The sequence below is a fragment of the Heloderma suspectum genome, chromosome 4, assembly GCF_057233095.1.
Source record: "Heloderma suspectum isolate Gila_16-S chromosome 4, 16-S_ref, whole genome shotgun sequence".
NCBI classification, from domain to species: domain Eukaryota; kingdom Metazoa; phylum Chordata; class Lepidosauria; order Squamata; family Helodermatidae; genus Heloderma; species Heloderma suspectum.
Genome location: NC_139461.1, coordinates 19,161,084 through 19,183,602, shown reverse-complemented (window position 1 = coordinate 19,183,602; position 22,519 = coordinate 19,161,084). Strand labels below are relative to the sequence as shown.

Sequence of the window (22,519 nt, the reverse complement as noted above, 5' to 3'; positions counted from 1 at the left end):
CAACTCCCATCTTCCTCAACCACCCCATCATCCCCAACTAGCCCGCCCAACACATCTGCAGGGCACCAGGTTGGGGAAGCCTTTCCAGACAGGCAGAAATAGAAACGACTGGTTTTAGCTCATGCTCTGGGCAGCCTAGAGGCTGCAAAGGCCTGCAATATCAAGTCGAACATGGAACATAGACAGCACATCAGCAGTCTCACACTAACTAGTGCAAGCTACACAGTATTAGTATGAGTGAAAAAGTGACTGAAGCAGCAAAGAAACCTTAGCCACAAATTCAGCAGGGCATGCCTTTTGAAAAGCAACTGTTGTTAGGAGAAAGCCGAGTAGAAATACTAAGACTGACTTGATTCTAATGATCGTTGGGTTGTTAATAAGCTATGGTGGCTTGTTAACTACTCTGTGCGTGCCAGGCAGATTAGCATAATTATCCTTGGCAGTGCAGCTTGTCATGTCGTGTGAACTCAGCCAGGGTGGCTTGTTGCCATGGTTAGCAAGCCACTCAGAACCCATAGGCTGTTGTAGGGTTCTGGGGTGGCTTGTTAACCATGGCAACAAGCCACCTGGCCTGCTTTGCATGACATGACAAGCAATGCTGCTGAGGGTAATAATGGTAATCCTCTTGCGGTGGGGGAAATAAGCCACCATGGCTTATTTCCCAAGCTGCACTCATACGAACCAGGCCATTGAGTGAACCTCAACTGAGAGCCGCCCCCTCCCCTCGCCATCATCAATTGGCATGTCCATTGAGTTGGAAGGCTGTTTCTGTGTTGGAGCAGGGGACCTGTATTTGTCATGGAGTGTGATAAAGTAAGGCAACCTTCCCCAACCTGGTGCCCACCAGATGTGTTGGACTGCAACTCCCAGCATCCATCATGCTGGCTGGAAGATGTTGGGAGTTGTAGTCCAACACATCTGGAGGGCACCAGATTGGGGAAGGCTGAGGTAGAGGCTTTTATTTATGATGGCGAGGAAGACAGCAAGGCCTTGGGGGTTGTGCTGCTGTCTTTCCCAACACTTAGCCCAGAGTTGTCCTATGTTGGAATGGATGAGGGCAGCTCCTGAAGTCTCCTTTGCAAAACCAGGAATTCATTTTAGGAGGAGGGGAGGGCAGGGTTCCAAGAGCAGCAATTTTCTAAGTGGTGTAATGAAGATTTTCTCCAAGATTTGGACTGCCAGGATTAAAAAGAAATCACCCCCACAAGGTCATTCATCGAGGAACTAGAACTGAAAACCTATAAATCTTTCCTTGGCTGCATCCAGGTAGTATCTTGTGTGGTCTTATGAGCTACCCAGATGCATTAATCTGCAACATTAAAGACTGGGATGGAAGCTCAACACGTGAACAAGGAGACACATGTCAAAGAATGAAGTACAATGAACAAAAGAAGCAGTATGTATTCCGCTTGGGAGGCCAAGTACTCACCAAAAGTAAGTAGCAATTTTCCAGTGTAACACTGCACCAGTTTTGTTCTTTGCTGCTTTGACGTAGCTGCCCCCAAACATACACTATAGCCCATCCACACTGTATGGATAGGAAACTCACTGTGCTTGCAAATCGTATTGACATTGTGCAAGCATTGGTTTCTGCTAGCGCAACATAAATAGTGCCAACAGCTGGACACCACTGGATCTTTCCCATGGAGGATAGAGCCACAATGGCTTCTAGCCATGATCCAGGACCAGAGGCAGTATGCCTATGTACACCAGTTGCTGGGGAACATGGGCAGGAGAGAGCTGCTGCATTGATGTCCTACTTGTGGGTGTCCCACAGACATCTGGTTGGCCACTGTGCAGACAGAATGCTGGACTAGACAGACCTTGGTCTGATCCAGCAGGGCTCTTCTTATGTTCTTATGTTTTTATTTCATTTCATTTATTACATTCCTATACTACTCAATAGCCAATGCTCTCTGGGTGGTTTACAGAGATTAAAAGCCATAGGGTGCTATTGCACTCATTTCCTGCTTGTGGGCTTCTCATAGACATCTGGTTGGCCACTGTGCAGACAGAATGCTGGACTAGAGAGGCTTTTGTTCTGATCCAGCAGGGCTCTTATGTTCTTATGAAAATGTCTTTCAAAATGTAGCCAGAGACAGCTTTCAGATGTATACTTGATCCTGTATCTTTAATCCCACACCTATTTACATTCCAAACACTGCTAGATCTCCCCCTGCCCTGCCCTGTTTTGATTTTGCTCTCTGATGCTGGTGCAGATGAGGGTTGCTATCCTGGCCACATTATATGTGGAATAAGCAGTGTTTTCTTACTTTCTCAGCATCTGAGAGCCTAGAAGAAATGGGAAATTCCTTCACCAGTTTCCAGCGTGTTTACCTATGGAGGGGTAAGTAGGGTTTTGTTTTTTTTCCTGATAACAATCTGGAAGGAAGATTGCATATGCCTATCCCAGCAGAGCGTAGTCCCGTCCATGTCTTTTTAAGTGAGACCTGCAACAAAAGGGACCTGCAGAGCGGAGCGCTCCTGTTTAGGGTGGTCACTTCGGCATTGCCCCCAAAAGGGGAACTGCGTCACCCCCACAAGTGGACACAAATTTGCATAGGCCAATATAAATGTATAGATAGGGATTTAGAAAGCATGACTATATTTAAATAGAAATACAAAATATCTTACCATAGCAGGGAAGATTGTGAGCTTGGGACTGCTGTGCCTGCCTGCTCAGTCTGCTGTCCGGGTGCTAACTGTGGGATGGGCAACTTCAAGGGCCCTACTCTCCTGGCTTCAGGGAGAGCAGTCGTATGGCGCCTGGACAGTGTCTGGGGGGCCATGGGATAGTTTGGATTCCTAGATCTGAGGTTGGAGGCAGCACTCCAACCTTGGATCCAGGAGTCTGAGCTCCCTGCCCCCTCCCGTTCTGTTTCGCAGCCAGCATGGAGAGAACCGTGCTGGCTGCCTGTCCGTGCAAAGGCGACCTTGGAGGGAAGGTAGAGGAGGCGTTGCTGTGGGTGGGGAGGGGAGGAGACTAGGTGAAAGGGAGGGAAGGTAAAGGGGGCATTGCTGTGGGTGGGGAGGGGAGGAGACTGGGCAAAAGGGAGGGAAGGTAACAGAGGCGTTGCTGTGGGTGGGGAGGTTGGCTTACGAGGAATCCTCCGGCCTCCCCAGCCTCCTTCCCTCCTCCTCCCTGACGCCTCAGCTAGACGGGTGAAAAAGCCGGTCTAGCTGAAATGCAGAGTGGGGGGAATACAGAGGTGAAGATCACCTCCACCACTCCTCCCACTATGCATTGGATGACCACAGGCCTCTAAGTTCAGAGGCTTATGTCCATCCCCAAAGGGTTCTTTATCTTTAAACCAGACGTGGACTGGGCAGCCCTTCAAATAGAGGACTGTCTTCTGTAAAGCAGGATGCACAGATGCCCTGTCAGTTTTCCAGCCATGCCCCTTTCCAGGAAATGCCATTCCATTTCCTGGTTTGCCCAGTTTTCTGTCCCCTCTGCCCCAACAGCCAGCCAGCATTCTGTGCTCAGTCTTCATTGGGCTGTCAATGCACCCATGAGCCAGAGAACAAGGGCACCAGCAACATGTCTTATATTTAATGCTGTTTGCTTCCCAGACTCCGATATGATTACCCGTGTGAGATCTAGAGTGTGTGATGCTATTGTTACTCCAACACAGATGACGCCATTGCTGCCAGGTATGTTTATGCCAAGAAAATGTGAATGTGCCTTTCTAGTTAGTCTAATTTTTTTTTTCAGAATAATATATAACAATCCAAATGTTTTGCCTTTTGTTGGCGAGAAATTAAACTTGGATTAGGTAAAATCACTCCCGTTTCTCTGGCGAATGTTTCAGATCTTCATGATATCATTACAAATAAAGTTACGGCAAGCATCACCATTGGAATGTACATTAAATAGCATTCATTAAACAACAAACTAATAAATATATAGTCATATTAATGTTATATCAATCAATCATATAAATATCTACAAATACCATAATAAATATAAAAAATATACATCCCCATATAAATATGTAGATTTTCTACAAATCTAAAAGGAACTAAATTATACCCAGTAGTACATATGGGCCTATGATATGTTGAACTCAACTATTCCAAAAGGATATAAAAAGACATTTTCTTTATAAACTTATTTTTATCTTGTCTCCCTTCCCCGATCCTTACTAAATTTGTCAACTTAGGGTACAATCCTACTGGATTGCCACCCACTAGATGGAAGCCTCCGTTAATCATATAAACCATATCCCATATAAATACTTATCAGTATCTCTCTTCGTACTGATGTTTCATATTGCCTGTTGTCGTTTATTTATGTTGCATACACCATAGGGCAGAGGTGGGCAACCAATCAAGGAGAAAGTTTGTAGCCCAGCCCTTTGCCTGTTGTGCTAGGTTGTTTTTTTTTTTTTTAACTTGTAGAAAGCTGTTAACATAGGGCAGTAGTCAGTCCGAAGCAGTACGGTCCTTTCTAGCACTAGGCTTGAGTTCTGCACAGATCCAGTCTTATATTATGCACTGGATAAAATCACTGCATGACAGGAAATCTTTGTTTTTAATGCATTTATTACAGTGTAATCCTTTGCATGTTGGCTTAGAAGTATGTCCCACTGCAATCAAGGGGCTTTGTCCCAAGTATGTCCCTGATTAAAGGCAGCAAGATCACATTACTCCAGTGCTGAAGGAGTTGCACTGGTTACCAGTTGTTTTCTGGGCCAATTTCAAGGTGTTGGTTTTGACCTTTAAAACCCTATATGGTTCTGGCCCAGCCTATCGCAAGGAGCACCTCCAGCAGCACCAGACAGGCCACTTAACAAGATCAGCCTTGGATGGCCTTCTCTCTGTCCCATCAGCCGGGACAGCTAGACTGGTGAGGACAAGAGAGAGGGCCTTCTCTGTGGTGGCCCCCACTCTGTGGAATTCCCTCCCTAGGGAACTCTGCCATGCCCCCTCTTTAATGAGCTTCCACCACGCATTAAAAACATGGTTGTTCAGGCAGGCATTTGGGGTGGGTTAGGGTATTTTTTAGAAATATGGTGTTTTTATTGTAGAATTTTATTGATTTAAATTGTTTTATTATACACCTTGTACATCGTCCAGAGTGGTTGGGTGACCGGCCAGATGGGTGATTAATAAATTTAATAAATAAATAAATAAATAAAATAAATAAGCGTGCAAAGGACTGCGGCCTTAAGTGGTTTTAGCTCTATCTACTTTGACCCCAGAATGTCATTAATCTGGAACTCCCTGCTCAGGGAGGGCCATGTATTCCTCCAGGTATCGTCCTTCTGCCAAATGATGAAGACTTTCCTATTCCAGCAGGCTTTTGGCCTGCCAGGCTGATTAGTTCTCTGCCCTGTTGCATTGTTCTGTCATCTTATGGTTTTCTGCCTTTATCTGGCTATTCCTCCCTCCCCTGGTGATTTGAGACATGCAATTTTATTGTGCCTTTATTGCATCTTTTGTGAGCCACCTTGGATGTGGAAAATGGAAAGGGAGGATACAGGTGTTCAGGTTTTTTTAAATGATAGATAAAATTTTGACAAAATTAAAGCCTTCCTTCTGTTCTTCATCTTTGTATTGCTCAGCTTCTGCAATGGAACTCTTTTCTCTGATGGAGAGCAGCCAAATCCAGATTGCGCAAAACCATTCCCTGCCATCCCAAGAATACTGGCTCTTCAAGCCCAGATACTCAGCGGAGCAGGCCCTTCTCTGGTGTCTTGCACGTAAGAAACCTTAGGTCATGGGGAAATGTTCATTCTGCTAATTAGTCAATGTCTTAGACATGGCCTAATCTTTGTAGAATGTTTGCAACATTCCATTAGTATACCAAGAGAGAAATGCAAATCCAGAAGCTGAACAAAAAAAGATGACCCCTAGAGCTGACGCAAAAACTTCTCCATAAATCTGATATTGTGTAAACATACACTCAGATAGCTTATTGTAACAAACTTTGTGGAACTAAAAGAGTTTACTCAGAACACTGGTATTAATTTCTACAAGATTAGAGTGTGGGAACTAATTATCAAAATGTTGGCAGACAGGCATTGGGGGGGAGGGGCTGTAACTCAGTGGGAGAACATCTGCTTTGCATGCAAAAGGTCCGAGGTTCAATCCTGCCTGAAACCCTGGAGAGCCACTGCCACTCAGTGTCGACAGTACTGGACTAGATGGACCTATGGTCTGACTCAGTAGAAGGCAACTTCTTAGGGTCCTAAAGGTAGTTTAGCCAACCAAAGGACAATATGATGGATAGAACAAATAGAAATGGCAAAAGTAACAGGTATATTGTTAAATCGATTAAACCAGTGACAAATTTGATGTTTATTTATATGTGTATTTACATTTCCTCTGTCTATAATTGTTATTGTTGTTATTTAACAACAACGAGAAGAACAAATAGCAATACTGAGGTGGATCCTATTTTTTCTAGGTTGTGTGGAAGATGAATTTTGTCAGCTGGCAAACATCCCCAACGTCACAGCTTCGGTGTTCTTTCCCTGCACTCTCTATCCAGCAGCCCAAGTCTGTGACAATATCATTAACAGCATCCCTGAGAACTGCAACACTGTGTTACCTCAGAAGCCACAGCTTTTGTATCAGAAGACAGGTGAGTGAGGCGGGTATCCATGCCACACTCATGCTGTATCCTTTGTACGAGTGAACCAGCCTCTCACCTTTCAAAGGAAGTTATCATAGTGGAGGAATGAAACCTACAAATCGTAACAAGAAACTGCCTAGGAATAATGAAAGAACTGAGCTGAAAACAGCTGCTGAGCTGGAGCCAGGAGTCATGCCAGGGGCAGAGCTGGGAGGTCAAGCCAGGAGTCAAGCCAGGAAACAAAACCAAGCATCAGAACAAGCCAAAGCTAGGAAAGACTTCTGCTGCACTGGCAGGTCCCAGCTTAAAGAGAAAGCTTTTCTAGCTCATCTTATTATGGTGAGCCAATGGCCACAGCAGGGATTTCTCACACATGGTCCAGGGCTTCAAATATCACCCTGGCAGGGTGTGTGTGTGTGTGTATGTGTGAGCAGTGCAGTGGCTCCCACTAAGGTAGCACACTCAAAGGCATCAGAGGGAACTGGAATAGCATTGGGATGAAGAGTTCTCACTCTTCTCTGTTGGTGTTTTTTATTCTGCAGTCTCTTTGGAGGGGAGCGTCAAGAATTTTTACACTCGCTTACCATTCCGTAAAATGTCAAGCATTTCTGTGAGAAGCAAGACGGATGTGTCTGGGAAAACTGTGTCGAATGGGTATGGCTCCTTCCTGTTCAGTTTTGCATGCATGGCCCTTTGCCTTTATCTGAACAACTTAAGATCTCTCTTGTATGATCAGAGGGCAGGAAGGGAGCCTCCGTCCCGGTAATGCAGGCAGAAAGCATGGTGGCCAAAGCAGCCTGCCAGTCCTATGTTCTGTTATTTATTAAGAACATTTTTCCACTGCCTTATTTGCTAAAAAGCCATCAAGAACCTAGTCTCCTATGCTGTTAATTCAAACAAGACATTTACATAACATAGTCAGGCCCAGAGTCAGCCATGGTCATCTAAGGCACTAAATGATGAATTGCACTTGGTTTTTGTTCTTTTCAAATGCACTGTGCTTTCCTTCCAGATTTTTTGACTGTGAACGCCTCTGCGATGCTGATCCTTGTTGCTTGGGCTTTGGACTCCTAAATGCTTCCCAAGGCACAGGTATTCATTATTTTCTCCCCCAAGGAAGCCTGTAACCCTATAAGGGAGCAATCCTATGGCCGCTAATCAGTGGCTAGACAGCCATAGGGTATATGGTTTTCCAGGAACTGACCTTCCCCCCTTTCCACACTGCCTCGCAGGCAGCACAGAATGGCCTCGCACTCCGCACTCAGATGAGGAGTGCAGAGTGGCCAAATTAGGGTGTTCTGGGGCAGGGAAGGTGGAAATGCTAATATGACACATCCTATGTGTCGTCGGGCAGCCTCCTCCCCTTCTCTACCTTCCCATGGCTAGACAGCCAAAATAGGCTGTCAAGCCACAAATGCAGGGCAGGAGAAGCACGGAGGGAATGATCCCCTCTGTGCTTCTCCTGCCCTGCACTGGATAGGTGGTTTCCTCCGAGTTAGGTGGCGGCCGCCTATCCCCATAGGATTGCGTCCTTAGAGGATGATCAACTTAATTCACAATGTAAACAGAAGCTCAGCTGGTTTTACTTGTGTGTGTGTGTGATCAGGGATGCTGGAGAAATCTGCAACAGAATCAAATGAGTTTGGGTTTCTATGAGCCTGACCTGCAGAATCCGCAGCAGACTGGCTTTTCCCAAACTGCATGTATTCCGTGGACTTGAGGACCTTTTTTTTTTTTTTTTAACTTTCCAGAATTTTATGCAAATTTAGTTGTAGAAAAATATGTAAAATAAAAAACACTGAAAACGCACATTTACCCCATGGGCTAAAGCATGAAAATGCACACTTAGGAGGAGATTTGCACATTTGCACAAATGCACATTTGCACAATTTTGGGAAATTGGAACTAATCTGATTCCATCACTGGTGGAATGAAAGGCACCTGACAATCCACAAAATGCAGATGGAATGGATTTTATAAAATCTGTACATCCCTATGTGTGATTACTTGAGCTGTGTACCCAGCAGAAAAATCACACACACACACATACACACACACACACACCCCATTTTGAGTAACTTGGGAGCTGAGAAGTGAGAATTTCATTTCCTAAATGTGTGTAGTCAAAGAACTGGCTGGTTGCTGCAGCAGGGGTCAGCATGGTTGCCCCCCTGCTGATGTCCATAGCCCAACAGGGTGGGGGCACTGCTGATCTTTGGAGCCTTCTGGCCCTACGGCTGCTCCTCCTCCTTGCTTTTGCTGTCTGTGCATCTGTCTTCTCTGAGCATGCAAGGAGATCAGAGTGAAGAAGGAGCGGGATCCTCCATTTCCCTTGCCTTCTCCCTCTGGACAGCAGTGCAAATTGGGCCCAATGGCAGAGAGCAAGTGAATGGGTAGCCATGACACTGGCAAGGTGGAGGGTGGAACCAGGTCACACTGACAACAGAAATCAGAACTGTCAGATGTCCCTGTCAATGTCTATCCCCTAGACTAGAAATCCTATGCCCCTTTGGTTTTCCTCCCTTGCCCACTTCATTTCTGCCAGTAGGGCACAGACCTTCCTATCTGTGCACCCTACATGTAGTGTGGATCCAGCCCTGCTTTCTGCTTGGGTCCTGCTTTCTTCAACTCCATGTCTTCATTACCCATTGTTTCCTTGGATGCATGCTTTTCAGGACATGCCCTTCTCTATCTCATTTCCTTTTTTCAGTGGCAAGTTTGGCAGCATGGCAGCAGGAGTGAGGCAGGGTGCACCCCCCAGTGAGGTCCAGGGTGGACAATGTTGCCCCCAACCCCCTATGTTGCCTGCCTCTGCTGTAGACCCAAGCCTTTCAGGCCAGAGCTTTCTTTTTCCCGTTTCCTCTAGCTGCCCTGCTTCTGACCAGCCTCTCCTTGGCATTCTTCTCCACAAGCCCAGAGTTAGGGATGTTGCAGAAATATCGGGAGGGGGTGGAGTCCACTGGACATTCCTCCGCCTGGCCCCCTAGACTTCAGTCCACAGGCCCCTGCGCTTGCCCGACTCAGTGCACGCTGGGTCAGGCAAGTGTGGGGAGCCCCGATCCCTTGCCAAGCTGCCATTTTGTGTATTTTTTTACATTTTTACATTCTATACAAAATGTTTACATTTTCTGTAAAAATGGTGGCTTGGACTTTTTCGTAAATACCTATGTGTGCAAATGATGGCCGTAAAGCGGCTGTTTACACAAAAAACATAGACATAAATTAACCATTTTACGTCTGTCATTTGTGGAAATGGGCCCTTATGAAAAAGGCTGAGCTACCATTCTTACACAAAATGGCAGCTTGGCGAGGGATTGCGCTGCAGCTCGCTGCTCACCGGGTGTTTGCGGACTGCCCAGCAGCTCACCGACTGCCCAGCAGATCACCTCACATGGTGAGCAGGGGCAGGCAGCTGGTGGGGGTCCAGCAAATGGCACGTGACCCAGACTAGGGTAAATTCGCCCATCCCTATCCAGAGTCCCTCCTCATCTAAAGACATGTGACTTTTTTTCAGAGCCCTCTTTCTTATTGGCACCCTCTTGTCTCAGTTCCCTGCCTCCTCTGCCTTTTTTTCTCATGACCAAACTAGGTGTGGGGCTATACATGTTGCTATACATCGGGCTGTTGTTTTAATTAATAGCAGCTGAGCTGCACCCCCTGATTATCATCAGAAACACAGTATATGGGGAGGGAAGGTTTAACCCTCCCCAGCTGTGATCCTGATTTAAATCCCCCAACATGCTGCTATTAGCCCCAGAACAAACAATATCTCCCATTGGTGCCATTGAGTTCTTCTTTCTCAGTTCATTGCCCATTCTGCTCCCTTCCTTTAGCATACCTGTTTCTGTGCTTCCTGTCCCTTGGGTACACTACCTCCTGGAGTCACTTCCCAGTCCTCAGCTATCCCTTGTGTGAGGTTGTCATTCCAGCCAAACTGACAACTTTCCTTTCCCTCACAGAATCTGGACTTCAAACTTCTTTCTTCCCTGAGCAACTAAACATTCTGAGCCAACATACCAGCTAAGCCATTCAATGCCAGATGCTTCACTGCCAGAAATGCAACACAACATAGATTAGTTTACATTTATTTACTTACTTACTTACTAACTTACTTACTTACTTACTTACTTATTTAATCGTCCATCTGGCTGGTCACCCAGCCACTCTGGGCGATGTACAACAACAAAACAGTTAAGACAATAAAATTCTACATTAAAAACATCATAAAAAAGACCCTAACCCACCCCGAATGCCTGCCTGAACAACCACGTTTTTAATGCGTGGCCGAAGCTCATTAAAGACGGGGCATGGCGGAGTTCCCTAGGGAGGGAGTTCCACAGAGTGGGGGCCACCACAGAGAAGGCCCTCCCCTCGTCCTCACCAGCCTAGCTGTCCTGGCTGATGGGGCAAAGAGAAGGCCATCTGAGGCTGATCTTGTTAAGCGGCCTGTCTGGTGTTGCTGGAGGCACTCCTTAAGATAGGCTATAAGATGTATAGCCTGCCTCATTTGAAAGACTTGCATTCTAGCAGTAGATTCGAAATGCAATAATGAAATATCCAGTTGGAACAGTTAATATGTAACAATAATACTACATTTTAGTAGTTTAGTTTTTTATTAGTCTCTCCAATGTTTATTATCCTAGCCTCTGCAATGTGATATTACATTTAATGCTGTGTTGGGACATTTATAGTTTTATATTGTTGATTTCATTGTGATTTTAGTTGCATTTTTATTGTTAATGTAAAATGCCTAGATAAATTTATTTTATGAGGCATTTAATAAATATAATGAATAAATAAGTAGAACAAATTTTAACCCCAATCTTTCTGAACGTAACTTCTGGACCATTCCCCCAAACTTATCCCAATTGCAATATCTTTGATTGTTTCCTGCATATTCTGTGCTGGGAATTTGTGGATTCTCCATGAGAAATATGTTCACAGCTGGGCAGCATCTAATGAGGACAACTGTATGCATGGCCAAGGTGCCGTGGCTTGGTGCATTGTTAAAAGGGCACTGTTGATTAAGAACTTAAGAAGAGCCCTGCTGGATCAGACCCAGGGTTCATCTAGTTCAGCATTCTGCTCACACAGTGGCCAACCAGCTGTTGACCAGGAACCCACAAGCAGGACATGAGTGCAACAGCACCCTCCCGCCCATGTTCCCCAGCAACTGGTGTACATAGGCTCACTGCCTCTGGTATTGGAGGTAGCATATAGCCATCAGGACTAGTAGCCATTGATAGCCTTCTCCTCCAGGAATTTGTCTAACCCCCCTTGAAAGCCATCCAAATTGGTGGCCATCACTACATCCTGTGGTAGTGAATTCCATAGTTTAACTATGTGTTGTGTGAAGAAGCCCTTCCTTTGATCTGTCCTGAATCTTCCACCAATCAGCTTCATGGGATGACCCCTTTGGGTTCTAGTATTTTGAGAGAGGGAGGAAAATGTCTCCCTCTCCACTTTCTCTACACCAAGCATAATTTGGTAGACTTTTATCATGTTTCCTCTTACCCTCCTTTTTTCCAGGGTAAACAATCTCAGCTGTTGTAACCTTCTCTCATAGGGGAGATGCTCCAGCCCCTTGATCATTTTAGTTGCCCTTTTCTGCACTTTTTCCAGCTCTACAATCCTGTTTTTTAAGGTGTGGATTAGGATTGATCTTGGGAGAGCAATGGGGTGTAGGTGAAGAGGCCATTGTGTCTCATGCATGAAAAGTCCAACAACCCTTTCGTGTAGTTCCTATATCTTCTGTATTAGATATTTGCTCTTTCACATCTAAATCCAACTCTTTGGCATTGGCATTAGTGGAAGTCAGCCTCCAGCTATAAAACTGAAACATGCCCTCCCCTTTCAATCTGCATCCTAAGAATACCCACCCCCCTACACACACATTTGTTTTTAAATCCTTGGCAGAACTGCAAAACAATCCTGATCAGTCTCTTCATCCTCTTCATATTTAAAACAGTTGAAGACATTTTTGTGGTGTTATACGCATGTGGTTGTAGTATCAGAAAACCAGCCTAGGAAGGTGAATAGAATCCTGTCTTTAAACCATGACATTTTCTTCTTCTTTACAGATTACAGTCTATGTGTTTTTTTAATTTACCAAGCACCTATAGAGCTCTATAGAGAACTGTTTGCTCTCCCTGCAGGTGGCAAGGTGTTGTGCTTGATTCTGAACAGTTTGGGTGTCCAGACCTGCAGTCAGGAACTAAGAAGCAACAACTGGCGGGTTTCAGATTGTGCATCTCTGGAAATAGAAGCCAGTGTCCATCCCTTTGGCTGGTACCAAAAAGCCGGTGAGAAGCAACTCTATTGTTTGGACAGTAGTCAAGTAACATAGCTATATGTTATTACAGACGTGTGTAGATGGTAGAAAGCAGGGCCTAGCATGTGCATGAGTAGAGCTTACTGCAGGGGTGTTGATCCTCTTTCAGCCCAAGGGCCAAACTCAATTTTTGAGAAGCAATTGGGACCCGCATTCCAGTGGTGGATGGGGCTGGGGCCAAAGGCCATGGGGCCAGAATGCTAACAATGCAAGCATATTGTAGCTTCAAGGTGCAATCCTATGCAAGTTTAGACAGAAAAAAAGGCCTACAGCTCCCAGCATGCCCCAGCCAGCATAGCTGGGAATTGTAGGATTTTTTCTGTCTAAACATGCACAGGATTCTGCCTTGAAGCTCTTACTGCCAGCAACTAAGCCTTAGGAGAGGCGTTTCAATCCTTTAAAAAAATGTGCAAAAGCCAGGAAAACACCAAATGATTGGTGGTCAGGGGAAAGGTGTCAGGAAGCACCCTAGCTGCCTCTTACAGTCCCTTCCAATAGCCAACTCAAGACACAGACGATGAGGATTCTTTCCAAGGCTTTATTCCTTTATTACTTAATGACTCTTACAGATACTAATCACTAGCGACTAAGCAAGGAACTGCACTGGGGTAGATAGCAGAGTAGCCTAAGCTCCAGGTAAGGCAGTTGGTCCCCGTTTGAAGGAGAAGCGCGGGAAGACCCTGAACTTATGGGCTAGGGAGAGATCCTCCCTCTTTCCCTTGGGTCCTCGGGACGCGACCATTGTCTGAGTGCCAAACGAGCAGAGCACCTCCTCTTGGCGCCCTCCATCTGTCGTCACTTCCTGCGTCTGCGCCGAGCGTCCAGCAAGCCCCCCTCCAGTGCTCTCTCGCTGCCAGGGTCACTATCTATCCCAGGAATGCTGGCAGGAGCTCTGCCAGCTGCTGTGCTTGTGAGAGATGAGCGAGCTCCTCTCCCACGGATTGCTGTTCCTCCTCAGAATCAGAACTGCTCTGGGGCTCTGTGGGCTCAGTTTCCACCCTGACAAAAGGGGGTGGAGCCAGGGAAAGGGAGTGTGGCCATCTGGAGAACCATAGAAAGCCAGACTGGGGCCTTGATGTGCCAGATTTGACCCGCGGGCCTAAGGTTCAACACCCTGTGTTTTCCCTGTGTCTCTTCCGCCTTTCCTCAGAAAATCCGATCGTTCTTTTGTTAGGAATGGGACAACAGAACCCCCTCACCTTCCTTAAGAGTGCAGCCAGCCTTGCCCAAATCTGCACAAGACAATGTATTTCCTGTTGTCTTGTGCACACGTGTAAGTGATTATTTGTTTAAGGCAGAGAGGGTGAAGCTTCCCTTTGTATAACATGAAATCCCAAAGGCATAGGCAATCTGGAACTTAGAACATTTTAGGTTTTGTAGCTGAAGTCTGCTGAATTGCTGGTCTTCTTTTTATAACTTAGGCCAGTTAATTAGAATCCAGCCTGTGGGTGGTTTTTTCTTTAGGCGACCATATTTCAACCTACACAGTGTTTATGTTTTCTTCATCTCTTCACTGACCGTTAAACTATATCGAGCAACGAAATGCACTTCTGTATAACTAGCTGACCACTGTGGTATCCTGTGTGCGTGGGTGAAGTTTCTCAAGCTTTCCTTTAAAGTGAAAAAAAAAGGGGGGGGGGAGATAGGACACTAATCCTGCTTTTAAAAAAAATTCAACCCAGATGAAATGGAGGATTTTATGTATTTTATAAAGTGCAATAAATGTTTGTGGTTCTTTACACAATAAGAGCAGCATAAACAAACACCAGGTCCCTGCCCCCCAAGAGCTTGCAGTCTACATTGCAGCAGTGAAAAGGAAGGGGGAAGGCAACAGTACCAGGGGGATAAACATTATTAAATGTAGAGTTGGTTCACAAGTAAGCATTCGTCATGTGGATCAAGAGTTCACAGTGGGTGAGACCAACGGGCACCTAATCCAATCCACCACTAAAGAGTAGGACAGGAGTGGGCAACTTTGAGATGTCATTTTTGCTCCCTGGACCACCCGTGGGCCACCCTTTCACCTGCCCACAGCACCAAAATTTAAAAAAAAATAAAAATGGCATCTGGAGTGGCTACAAAGTGTTGAAAGGGTCAGAATCAGATTGTTTGCAAGCTAATTTTGATCCTTTTGGTGCTTCATACTAGCTATGCAGCACTAAAAGGATCAACAAGGGGTCTAAATAGTTGCTCCAGATGCCTTTTTTTTAAAAAAGGGGGACATGTTGCCCACCTCTGCAGTAGGACCAGATCAGTAGGACCTGAAACAGCCCACCAGTCATGTTTGGGGACCCACCAGGAACTATGCATGTTTCCCAATGCACAGCTCCTGCTAGCCCTCCAAATTATATGCATACTTCCCAATGTGAATATGCATAGAATCTAGTGCACTGAAGAAAGCTACCTTCTAGATTTAATTCCGGGAAGAGAACCAAGACACACATTATTGTATTGGTACCTCCTGTGGATAATCTCCTCCCACAAATTAAATCTCATCCACGGGGCCCATCAGGAGTGCTTTGGTCTCTTAGCCTCACTCAGGTATGGGTGTTGTCTTGCACAGATGTAATGAGATAAATTAACTCAGGGCCCTTGATTTATAACCATTTGCAGGATAGATGTGCGGGATAGAATCTTATCCATTTAGGATCTCTCCATGAATTTTTTATTGCAAATGAAAGTATTTATAATGTTCTATTTATTAATATATTTTTCTTCATTTCTCCTATAGAAACTGTCCCTAGTGTGTGTCCACCTGTTCTTCTACCAGGAAGGCAAGAAAACGGTAAGAAGAAGAAAAACTTAGATAATGAAACATCCTTGAACTTCAGCTTTTCTCTCTTACTTTTTGCTGGTCCGCCATTTTGAGGACCATCTGTTTTGTTCTAAACCTGAGAAAGCTGGTCCCCAAAGCCTCTCTTAGAAAGTTTGCATTTACAGTTCATCACACACAGCATGAGTGAGCTCTAGTACAGCTTTTTAAGACCACCCAAAGATCTATTAAAGTGTGTGTGTGTGTGTGTGTGTAAATTTATTTATTACAATTATTTATATACTGCCTTTCATGGTACAAATCCTGCTAAGGTGGCTTACAAGTAACATAAAAATAAAATCACAATCAAAATATTAACGATTTTTTTAAAAAAATCACCAGGATCCTTTGTGCAGGACAATTGGTGGAAAATGGCCCTGGGGGCAGGGAGAGTCCACCTGGAACAGGAACAAGTGTTATCCCCATCTGCCTCCCACTCTCTCCTGGAATTCTTCTCCATAGGGCAGTTGATGATAGATTGCCTTGTAGGGGTGGGGAAGTCCAGCTGGAGCAGGCCGTGAAGTCTTCTTCACCTGCCTTTCTCCCTGTCTCCCCTGGAATCCTTCCCACAGAATATAATGAATGAAATTAATAGCTGTATTGGCTATGCAGTGTATTACTGGTAATATATTCCCCCTTCCAGCTTGAAGAGGCCATTTCCCAACTAGTTGGTTTAAGGTGCAATCCTATGCATGTTTAGATAGAAACAGTCCTATAACTCCCTGTATGGCTGGCTGGGGCATGCTGGCAGTTGTAGGACTTTTTTCTGTCTAAACATGTGTAGGATTGTGCCCTTATTCTCTTTTTTCATTTCCCCAGAGATTGTGCCCAGAGTTGAGAGTGGTGCAAGACAGGCTTTGCCTCTTGTGGCATGCACACACATTTTTAAGGTTTTCTATGTTTTTGTAGTGTTTGACAGCAGCAGGGCTAAATAATTAAGTGTTGGGCATCAATGGGTTGACTGTACAGGCTCTGCAGTGTGAACATAAGAAGAACTGTGCTGGAGTTCACAGGACAAAGGCCTTTCTAGTCCAGCATTCTGTCCACACAGTGGTCAGCCAGATGCCCATGGGAGGCTCACAAGCAGGACATGAGGACAGTACCATCTGCCTCATACTGAAGATAAAGCAGAGCCAATCCAAGGCATTTTGCTGCCTGAGACAGAGTGGCAAATGGTGCCTGCCCAGGTCAAGGTACACAGTACCAAAGGCTGGGTCAAGTTCCTTTGGCACCTGAGGCAGAAAATTCTACAAGCATCTCCCTCATCCTAGTAAAACATACAGCAATAATTAAATAACTAACATGACTAACTAACATCACCCTTTCATGACTCTCAGAATCAGCTACCTGAGATGGTTCGCCCACTCTGCCCATCGGTAGGGCTGGCCTTGAGGTTACACCAGGGGTGCAGAACCTGTTTCAGACCGAGGGCCAAATTCCATTTCAGAGAAACTCTTGGGGGGCACATTCCAGTGGTGGGCAGGACCAAAGACAAAAGTTGCAGGGCCCAGAACAACAAAAATACCAGCATCTTTTTGCTTAAAGGTCTGACTGTCAGTAACTAAGCCTCAAGAAAGGTATTTCAACCTTGTAGAATGGGGAAAAGACCTGCACAAAAACCAGGAAAGCGCCCAAAGATTGGTGGTCAGGGAAAGGGGGTCGGGCCATGGGAAGGGGACATGGCCTTCTTGGAAATGATGGATGGCCCAATTGGGACCCTTGGAGGGCCAAGTTTGTCCCCTGAGATTCTGTATCCTTGGGTTACACAAAGCATCCTGGGCTCAAACGGAGACAGATCAAATGCCCCCAATGAACCTGGGGGCAGTTCTTCCTCATCTGACTTTGGCCTCTAGGTACACAGTCAATCAGCAAAACATTCAGAGACTGGAGCAAAGCAAGTGACTCCATCTTCTCGCAAGGCAACCAGTGCGCCAAAGTAGCCCTCAGGGCTCGATGGGACCTTGAGCATAGCTTTCCTTTCCTCAGAGCTCTTTTGAAGTACACTTTTAATTCATTCAACTGAGGTTCCTGAGGGACACAGTCTCAAATGGGCCATAGGAATGCAGAGCGACTGGTTATGGTCGCACCACGAGCTTTTAACTGCCGTTTTGGAGAGGGAGGCTCTGCAGTATTTATAATAGGCCTATTTTAGCATCTCGATAAACATCTGGTGTGCTTTCTCCTCCATCCAGTGCCCCATGCCATAACAGGCCCCACCAAAAGAATGCAAAAGGCTTCCATTTCACATCTGATCGCTTCTCTGTGCTATAAAATGACAGCTTTGAGTGCAGAGAAAAGTAGTAGTCTCAGCGGCATGATTGCAGTCATTATGTGAGAAGGTTTTTTGGGGGAGAAACAGCACATGGTGTTGTATCCCATCCTCTCCAGCTAGGCTTGCAAAAACACACACCACACATCCTTGAAATACACGTTATTCACGATGCATTTCCCCCCCTTCCACGAGTGTCTTCAGTGTGACAGCAGTGCAAGATTCTTCTCCACCCCTGCTCTATTTTTTCTTTCGTTTTTAGAACAGCACACGCTCCCCACTCTGTGCTGCCTGGCAAGCTACTTTTCAAAGCAAGGGGAATTTGGAAAGCATTTGGGTGATGTGTGGCATGGAAAGAAAGCCTGGTGTTTCTGTTTCCCCTCTAGATCTGGGGTGTGTGTGTGTGTGTGTGTGTGTGATGGCTTGTATCCAGTGATGTCGAGCCACTAGTGAAAAGCATTTCTGCTCATGCAGGTCGAGAGACGCAGTTTCAAAACTGCTCTTGTAGGTTCAGGGAATTTGGGATGGGGGACACATGGCCAGTGGAGGCCATTGGCTCTGATGTCAGTGGGTGGTGAATCTGCTCTGGGTTTCAATCAGAACCAGTCAGAACTCTAAAGGAGCTATCAGAGGCACTGAACCCATTTGGGGGATAGCATTCCATACCTCCAATAGCTCCTTTAGAGTTGTGACTGAAACCCAGAGCGGATGCATTGCCCCACTGACATCGGAGCCACCAGCCTTCCCTGCATGTGGCCCTTCAGATGTCATTGGACTACAGCTTCCATCATCCTTCCCCATTAGCCACAAGGACTAGGGCTGATGGCAGTTGCAGTGCAACAACATTTGGAGGGAAATCCCCCACCCCTGTGCTAGAGCAAAGCTGCCGTTGAATGCGACCCCATTATTTTAAGCTGCAGTCCTATAGACACTTGCCTTGGCTTGGATTAAGTCCCACTGAACTTAGTGGGTTTTCTGAGTAGACATGCAGAGGATTGCACTGTAAATCTGCTATCTGAGCAACTGGGAATCAGGAGGTATAGAAGCCTTGCAAATCTTCATCCTACTGCTCCAGATGGTTGGGGTTGGAGAAGGCCTTCATCTTGGCCCCATCTCAATGATGTTAAGTAGGATCGCTGGGATGGGGGCAAAGTTAAAGCCTCCTCCCCCAGATGCCTTGCTCATGATCGCTAAGGGAGGGCGAAACTTTAACCTCACTCTCCTTCCAGCAATCCTGCTGGGACAGAAAACATCTGAGGATGACTCTCCTTGCATGCCCTCTTTCCCAGCACTCTTGGTTTGCTGGGAAATAGGATGCATAAGAAGAGTCATCCTTGCTAGCCCTTTTTCCCCAGGAGAATTGGGCTCCTGCCAGCCTTAATCATGCTTGAAAACAGGATGCGCAGGGACAGCTCTCCTCACATATAATGACCCTGTTGGGATGTAATGGTGACATTTGGTGGCAATTCATGGGTTAATTAACCCATGAATTATGGGGACATGTGCTGGGCACTATGCATGAGCTGCTTCCAGTTTCCAGCAACAACCTACAAATGTGGCATTTCTAGGTTGTTTCCATGATGTCTGACTCCTGGCACTTACGGTTGCTCATGGGTTAAACAACCCCAAGTTAAGCCATGGTTTGTTCTTGGGTTAACTTGGGGTTGTTTAATCCATGAACATCCCCAAGTGCCTGGGTTATTGCTGGAAACTGGAGGTGAGTGGGGGGAGATGAAGGCATCAGGGCAACCGAAGCAAACTCCTATTTATTCCTGTAGCTACAATGATGCTATGATTTAAGTAAGTTTAAAATACAAAACTGCACATGCCCGAGTTTCTTTCTTTGTTTAATCAGGACTGGCAGACAGTTTTGTTGTTGTTCTTACAGTTCAGACATGTAGAAGCAGAAGAGATTCAGGAGAGAGAAAAGAAAGTACTTCTTCACAGTGGATAATTAAACTATGAAATTTGCTACCACAAGATGTAGTGATGGCCATCCATTTGGATGGCTTTAAAAGGGGGTTGGACAAATTCCTGGAGGAGAAGGCTATCAGTGGCTACTAGTTCTGATGGCTCTTTGCTACCTCCAGTACCAGAGGCAGTGAACATATGTACACCAGTTGCTGGGGAATATGGGTGGGAGGGTGCTGTTGCGCTAATGTCCTGCTTGCAGGTTTCCCGTGGGCAGCTGGTTGGCCATTGTGTGAACAGGGTACTGGACTAGATGAACCCTTGGTCTGATCCAGCAGGGCTCTTCTTATCTTCTTACATTCTTGAGCAGTTGTAAAGCATAGAATGGGGCTGGATTGGGGGTGAGACGAAGAAGAGAAATGTTAGCTGTGTGTTACACATGGCTGTCTAAAGGGGGCCCCCATAAGATCATTAAAATTACCTAGCTGTACCACTGTCAGGCGGCCTCTGAGGGCTGTGAGTTGCACACCCCGGCAAAGGCAGAAAGGGAGAAAGATGGGGAAGGGAGAGGGCAGTGTTGTTGTTCAGTCGTGTCTGACTCTTCGTGACCCCATGGACCATAGCACGCCAGGCCTTCCTGTCCTCCGCTCTCTCCTGGAGTGTGCTCAAGTTCATATTCATTGCATCAGTGATGCTATCTAGCCATCCCATCCTCTGCTGTCCCCTTCTCCTTTTGCCTTCAGTCTTTCCCAGCATCAGGGTCTTTTCCAGGGAGTTTTCTCTTCCTGGCCAAAATATTTGAGCTTCAGCTTCAGTATCTGTCCTTCCAATGAGCACTCAGGGTTGATTTCCTTGATCCATGAAGGGGAGAGGGCAAAGGGCAGGACAATATGTGTTCAGTTATCCCACGTCTACTTAGGCTTAGTTTTAGTTATGTTCACACAATGAAAGGTGGGGGTGGGCAACTTGTGGCCCTCCAGAAGTTTTGGCCTACAACTTCCATCAGTCCTAGCCAAGCTTAGGCAATGGTGAGGGATTCTGAGAGCTGTAGGCCAAAATATCTGGTAGGCCACAAGTTGCCTACCCCTGCTGTAAGAAACAGTTGAACCAACTGCAGCAGTGAGCCAGCCTCGGTTGCCTGTCACTCCAGGTGGCTTCTCCCCCCCCCCCGCCCCCCTGGCCAAGCTCTAGTCCTCCTTCTTGGTGTTTTTCCTGTTTTCCAGTGAAAACAACATCTGGAAAGCAGAAACCATCCCCATTGGATGCCTGTAATTTCACAATAAAAGCTACAGAACAAGTTGGATGCAGAGGGCTATAATTATGCAATGAAAGTGAGGACCCAAGTGAGGTTAGAGTGGGTATAGTCTGGCTTGAATGGGATAAGGAAACTATTTTAGCAACGTGGAAGCTACACTGATTTGAGGCACCTGTTCATGCAGGGATACTGCTGGAGTCACTCTGTGATGGAATGTAACTCTTTCTGCAAATAGCAATGGGCTTGGAGCAGCCTCACTGTCACTGATGTCATGTCAAGAAGTTACCCTAGGCTTTCTTCATGTCATGGTGCTTGTAAATCAATCTTCGTGGTCTTGCAGTGATGTTGCACTTCATTATATGAGTGGTGATCCCATGTTAGGGCCAGTTTAGACCACCAGCAGAATCAAGTGGTGTTGCTTTTCCTGGATTGTGCCACTTTAGGCTGCAGGGGTGTGTGCGTGTGTGTGTGTGTGTGTGTGTGTGAGTGAGTGAGGGGCTGGGGGTGGGGGTGGAGTTACATATTCCAACTAAATTGCATATAGATTAAAAAAAACCTTGACTGCATATTGAAAGTTAGTATGCTAGGGAGAAGAATTCAGCCTTGGCATCACCTTATTATGCATAGTTTCAAGTATTATTTATGTGCAGAATAAATAATATTTGCAAGTATGTATGCTTAGAGTGGTAACCACATAGATAGACAATGGTTTGTATGCAATGCTAATTTAGGTTCTATTTATTTCAGTGTGTTGACTCTAAGTAGGACTAATGTTGGATATAACTCATAATTTTTTAAAAAAGTCTTTTGTAGCGAGTCGAGTTGGGTCAGACCACAATGGGATCTTCTTGTGCCATCTGCCATGGTTGTTTTAAAGTACAACAACTTTTCTCCTGATTTGCAAAGTTAGCATTAAGAACTCTTTGTGCTTGTATAGACAGACGTTTGTCTATAAATTGTAAAAAAACACACGCTTCAGTAACAAATAAGATTCATACCACTTTGTTAAAACAGATTTAAGGTCAAACTAGATTACTCTAACTGCATGGTTAGCAACCATGTCAGGGTTTTAATTTTTTGGGTGTGTGTGTGTGTGAATTTTCATCTTGATCATAGCACACAGGGAGATGAGGGTTAACTCTTAACTCCACAGTCATGCTCTGAATGAAAGTCACCCCCCCACCCCACCCCATTGCAGCAACTAGTGGAGTTTTTTCTTTTGGTTTTTCTTTTAAAGCCCCAATTGGTGTCAATTAGAACTTTTTCCTGAACACTGATCACTGTGCAGTGTGATTTCATTTGAGACTGTACCTGGGAAAGGAAGGTTTAAACCTCCCAATGAAGGGAAAGGAAGATTTCAG

The 22,519-nt window shown here is 45.6% G+C and overlaps 1 protein-coding gene across 1 annotated transcript in view; it reads left to right on the top strand.

The window, feature by feature from the left end:
• TG (thyroglobulin) overlaps nt 1-22,519 on the top strand; it is a 224,933-nt gene that overhangs the window by 70,207 nt on the left and 132,207 nt on the right. Inside the window, exons 27-35 of the mRNA XM_084851439.1 lie at nt 1,267-1,434; nt 2,282-2,347; nt 3,574-3,654; nt 5,568-5,705; nt 6,413-6,589; nt 7,123-7,234; nt 7,593-7,672; nt 12,736-12,882; nt 15,643-15,696. Coding sequence (XP_084707565.1) covers nt 1,267-1,434; nt 2,282-2,347; nt 3,574-3,654; nt 5,568-5,705; nt 6,413-6,589; nt 7,123-7,234; nt 7,593-7,672; nt 12,736-12,882; nt 15,643-15,696 — 1,023 coding nt within the window. The remainder of the gene's footprint in view (nt 1-1,266; nt 1,435-2,281; nt 2,348-3,573; nt 3,655-5,567; nt 5,706-6,412; nt 6,590-7,122; nt 7,235-7,592; nt 7,673-12,735; nt 12,883-15,642; nt 15,697-22,519) is intronic.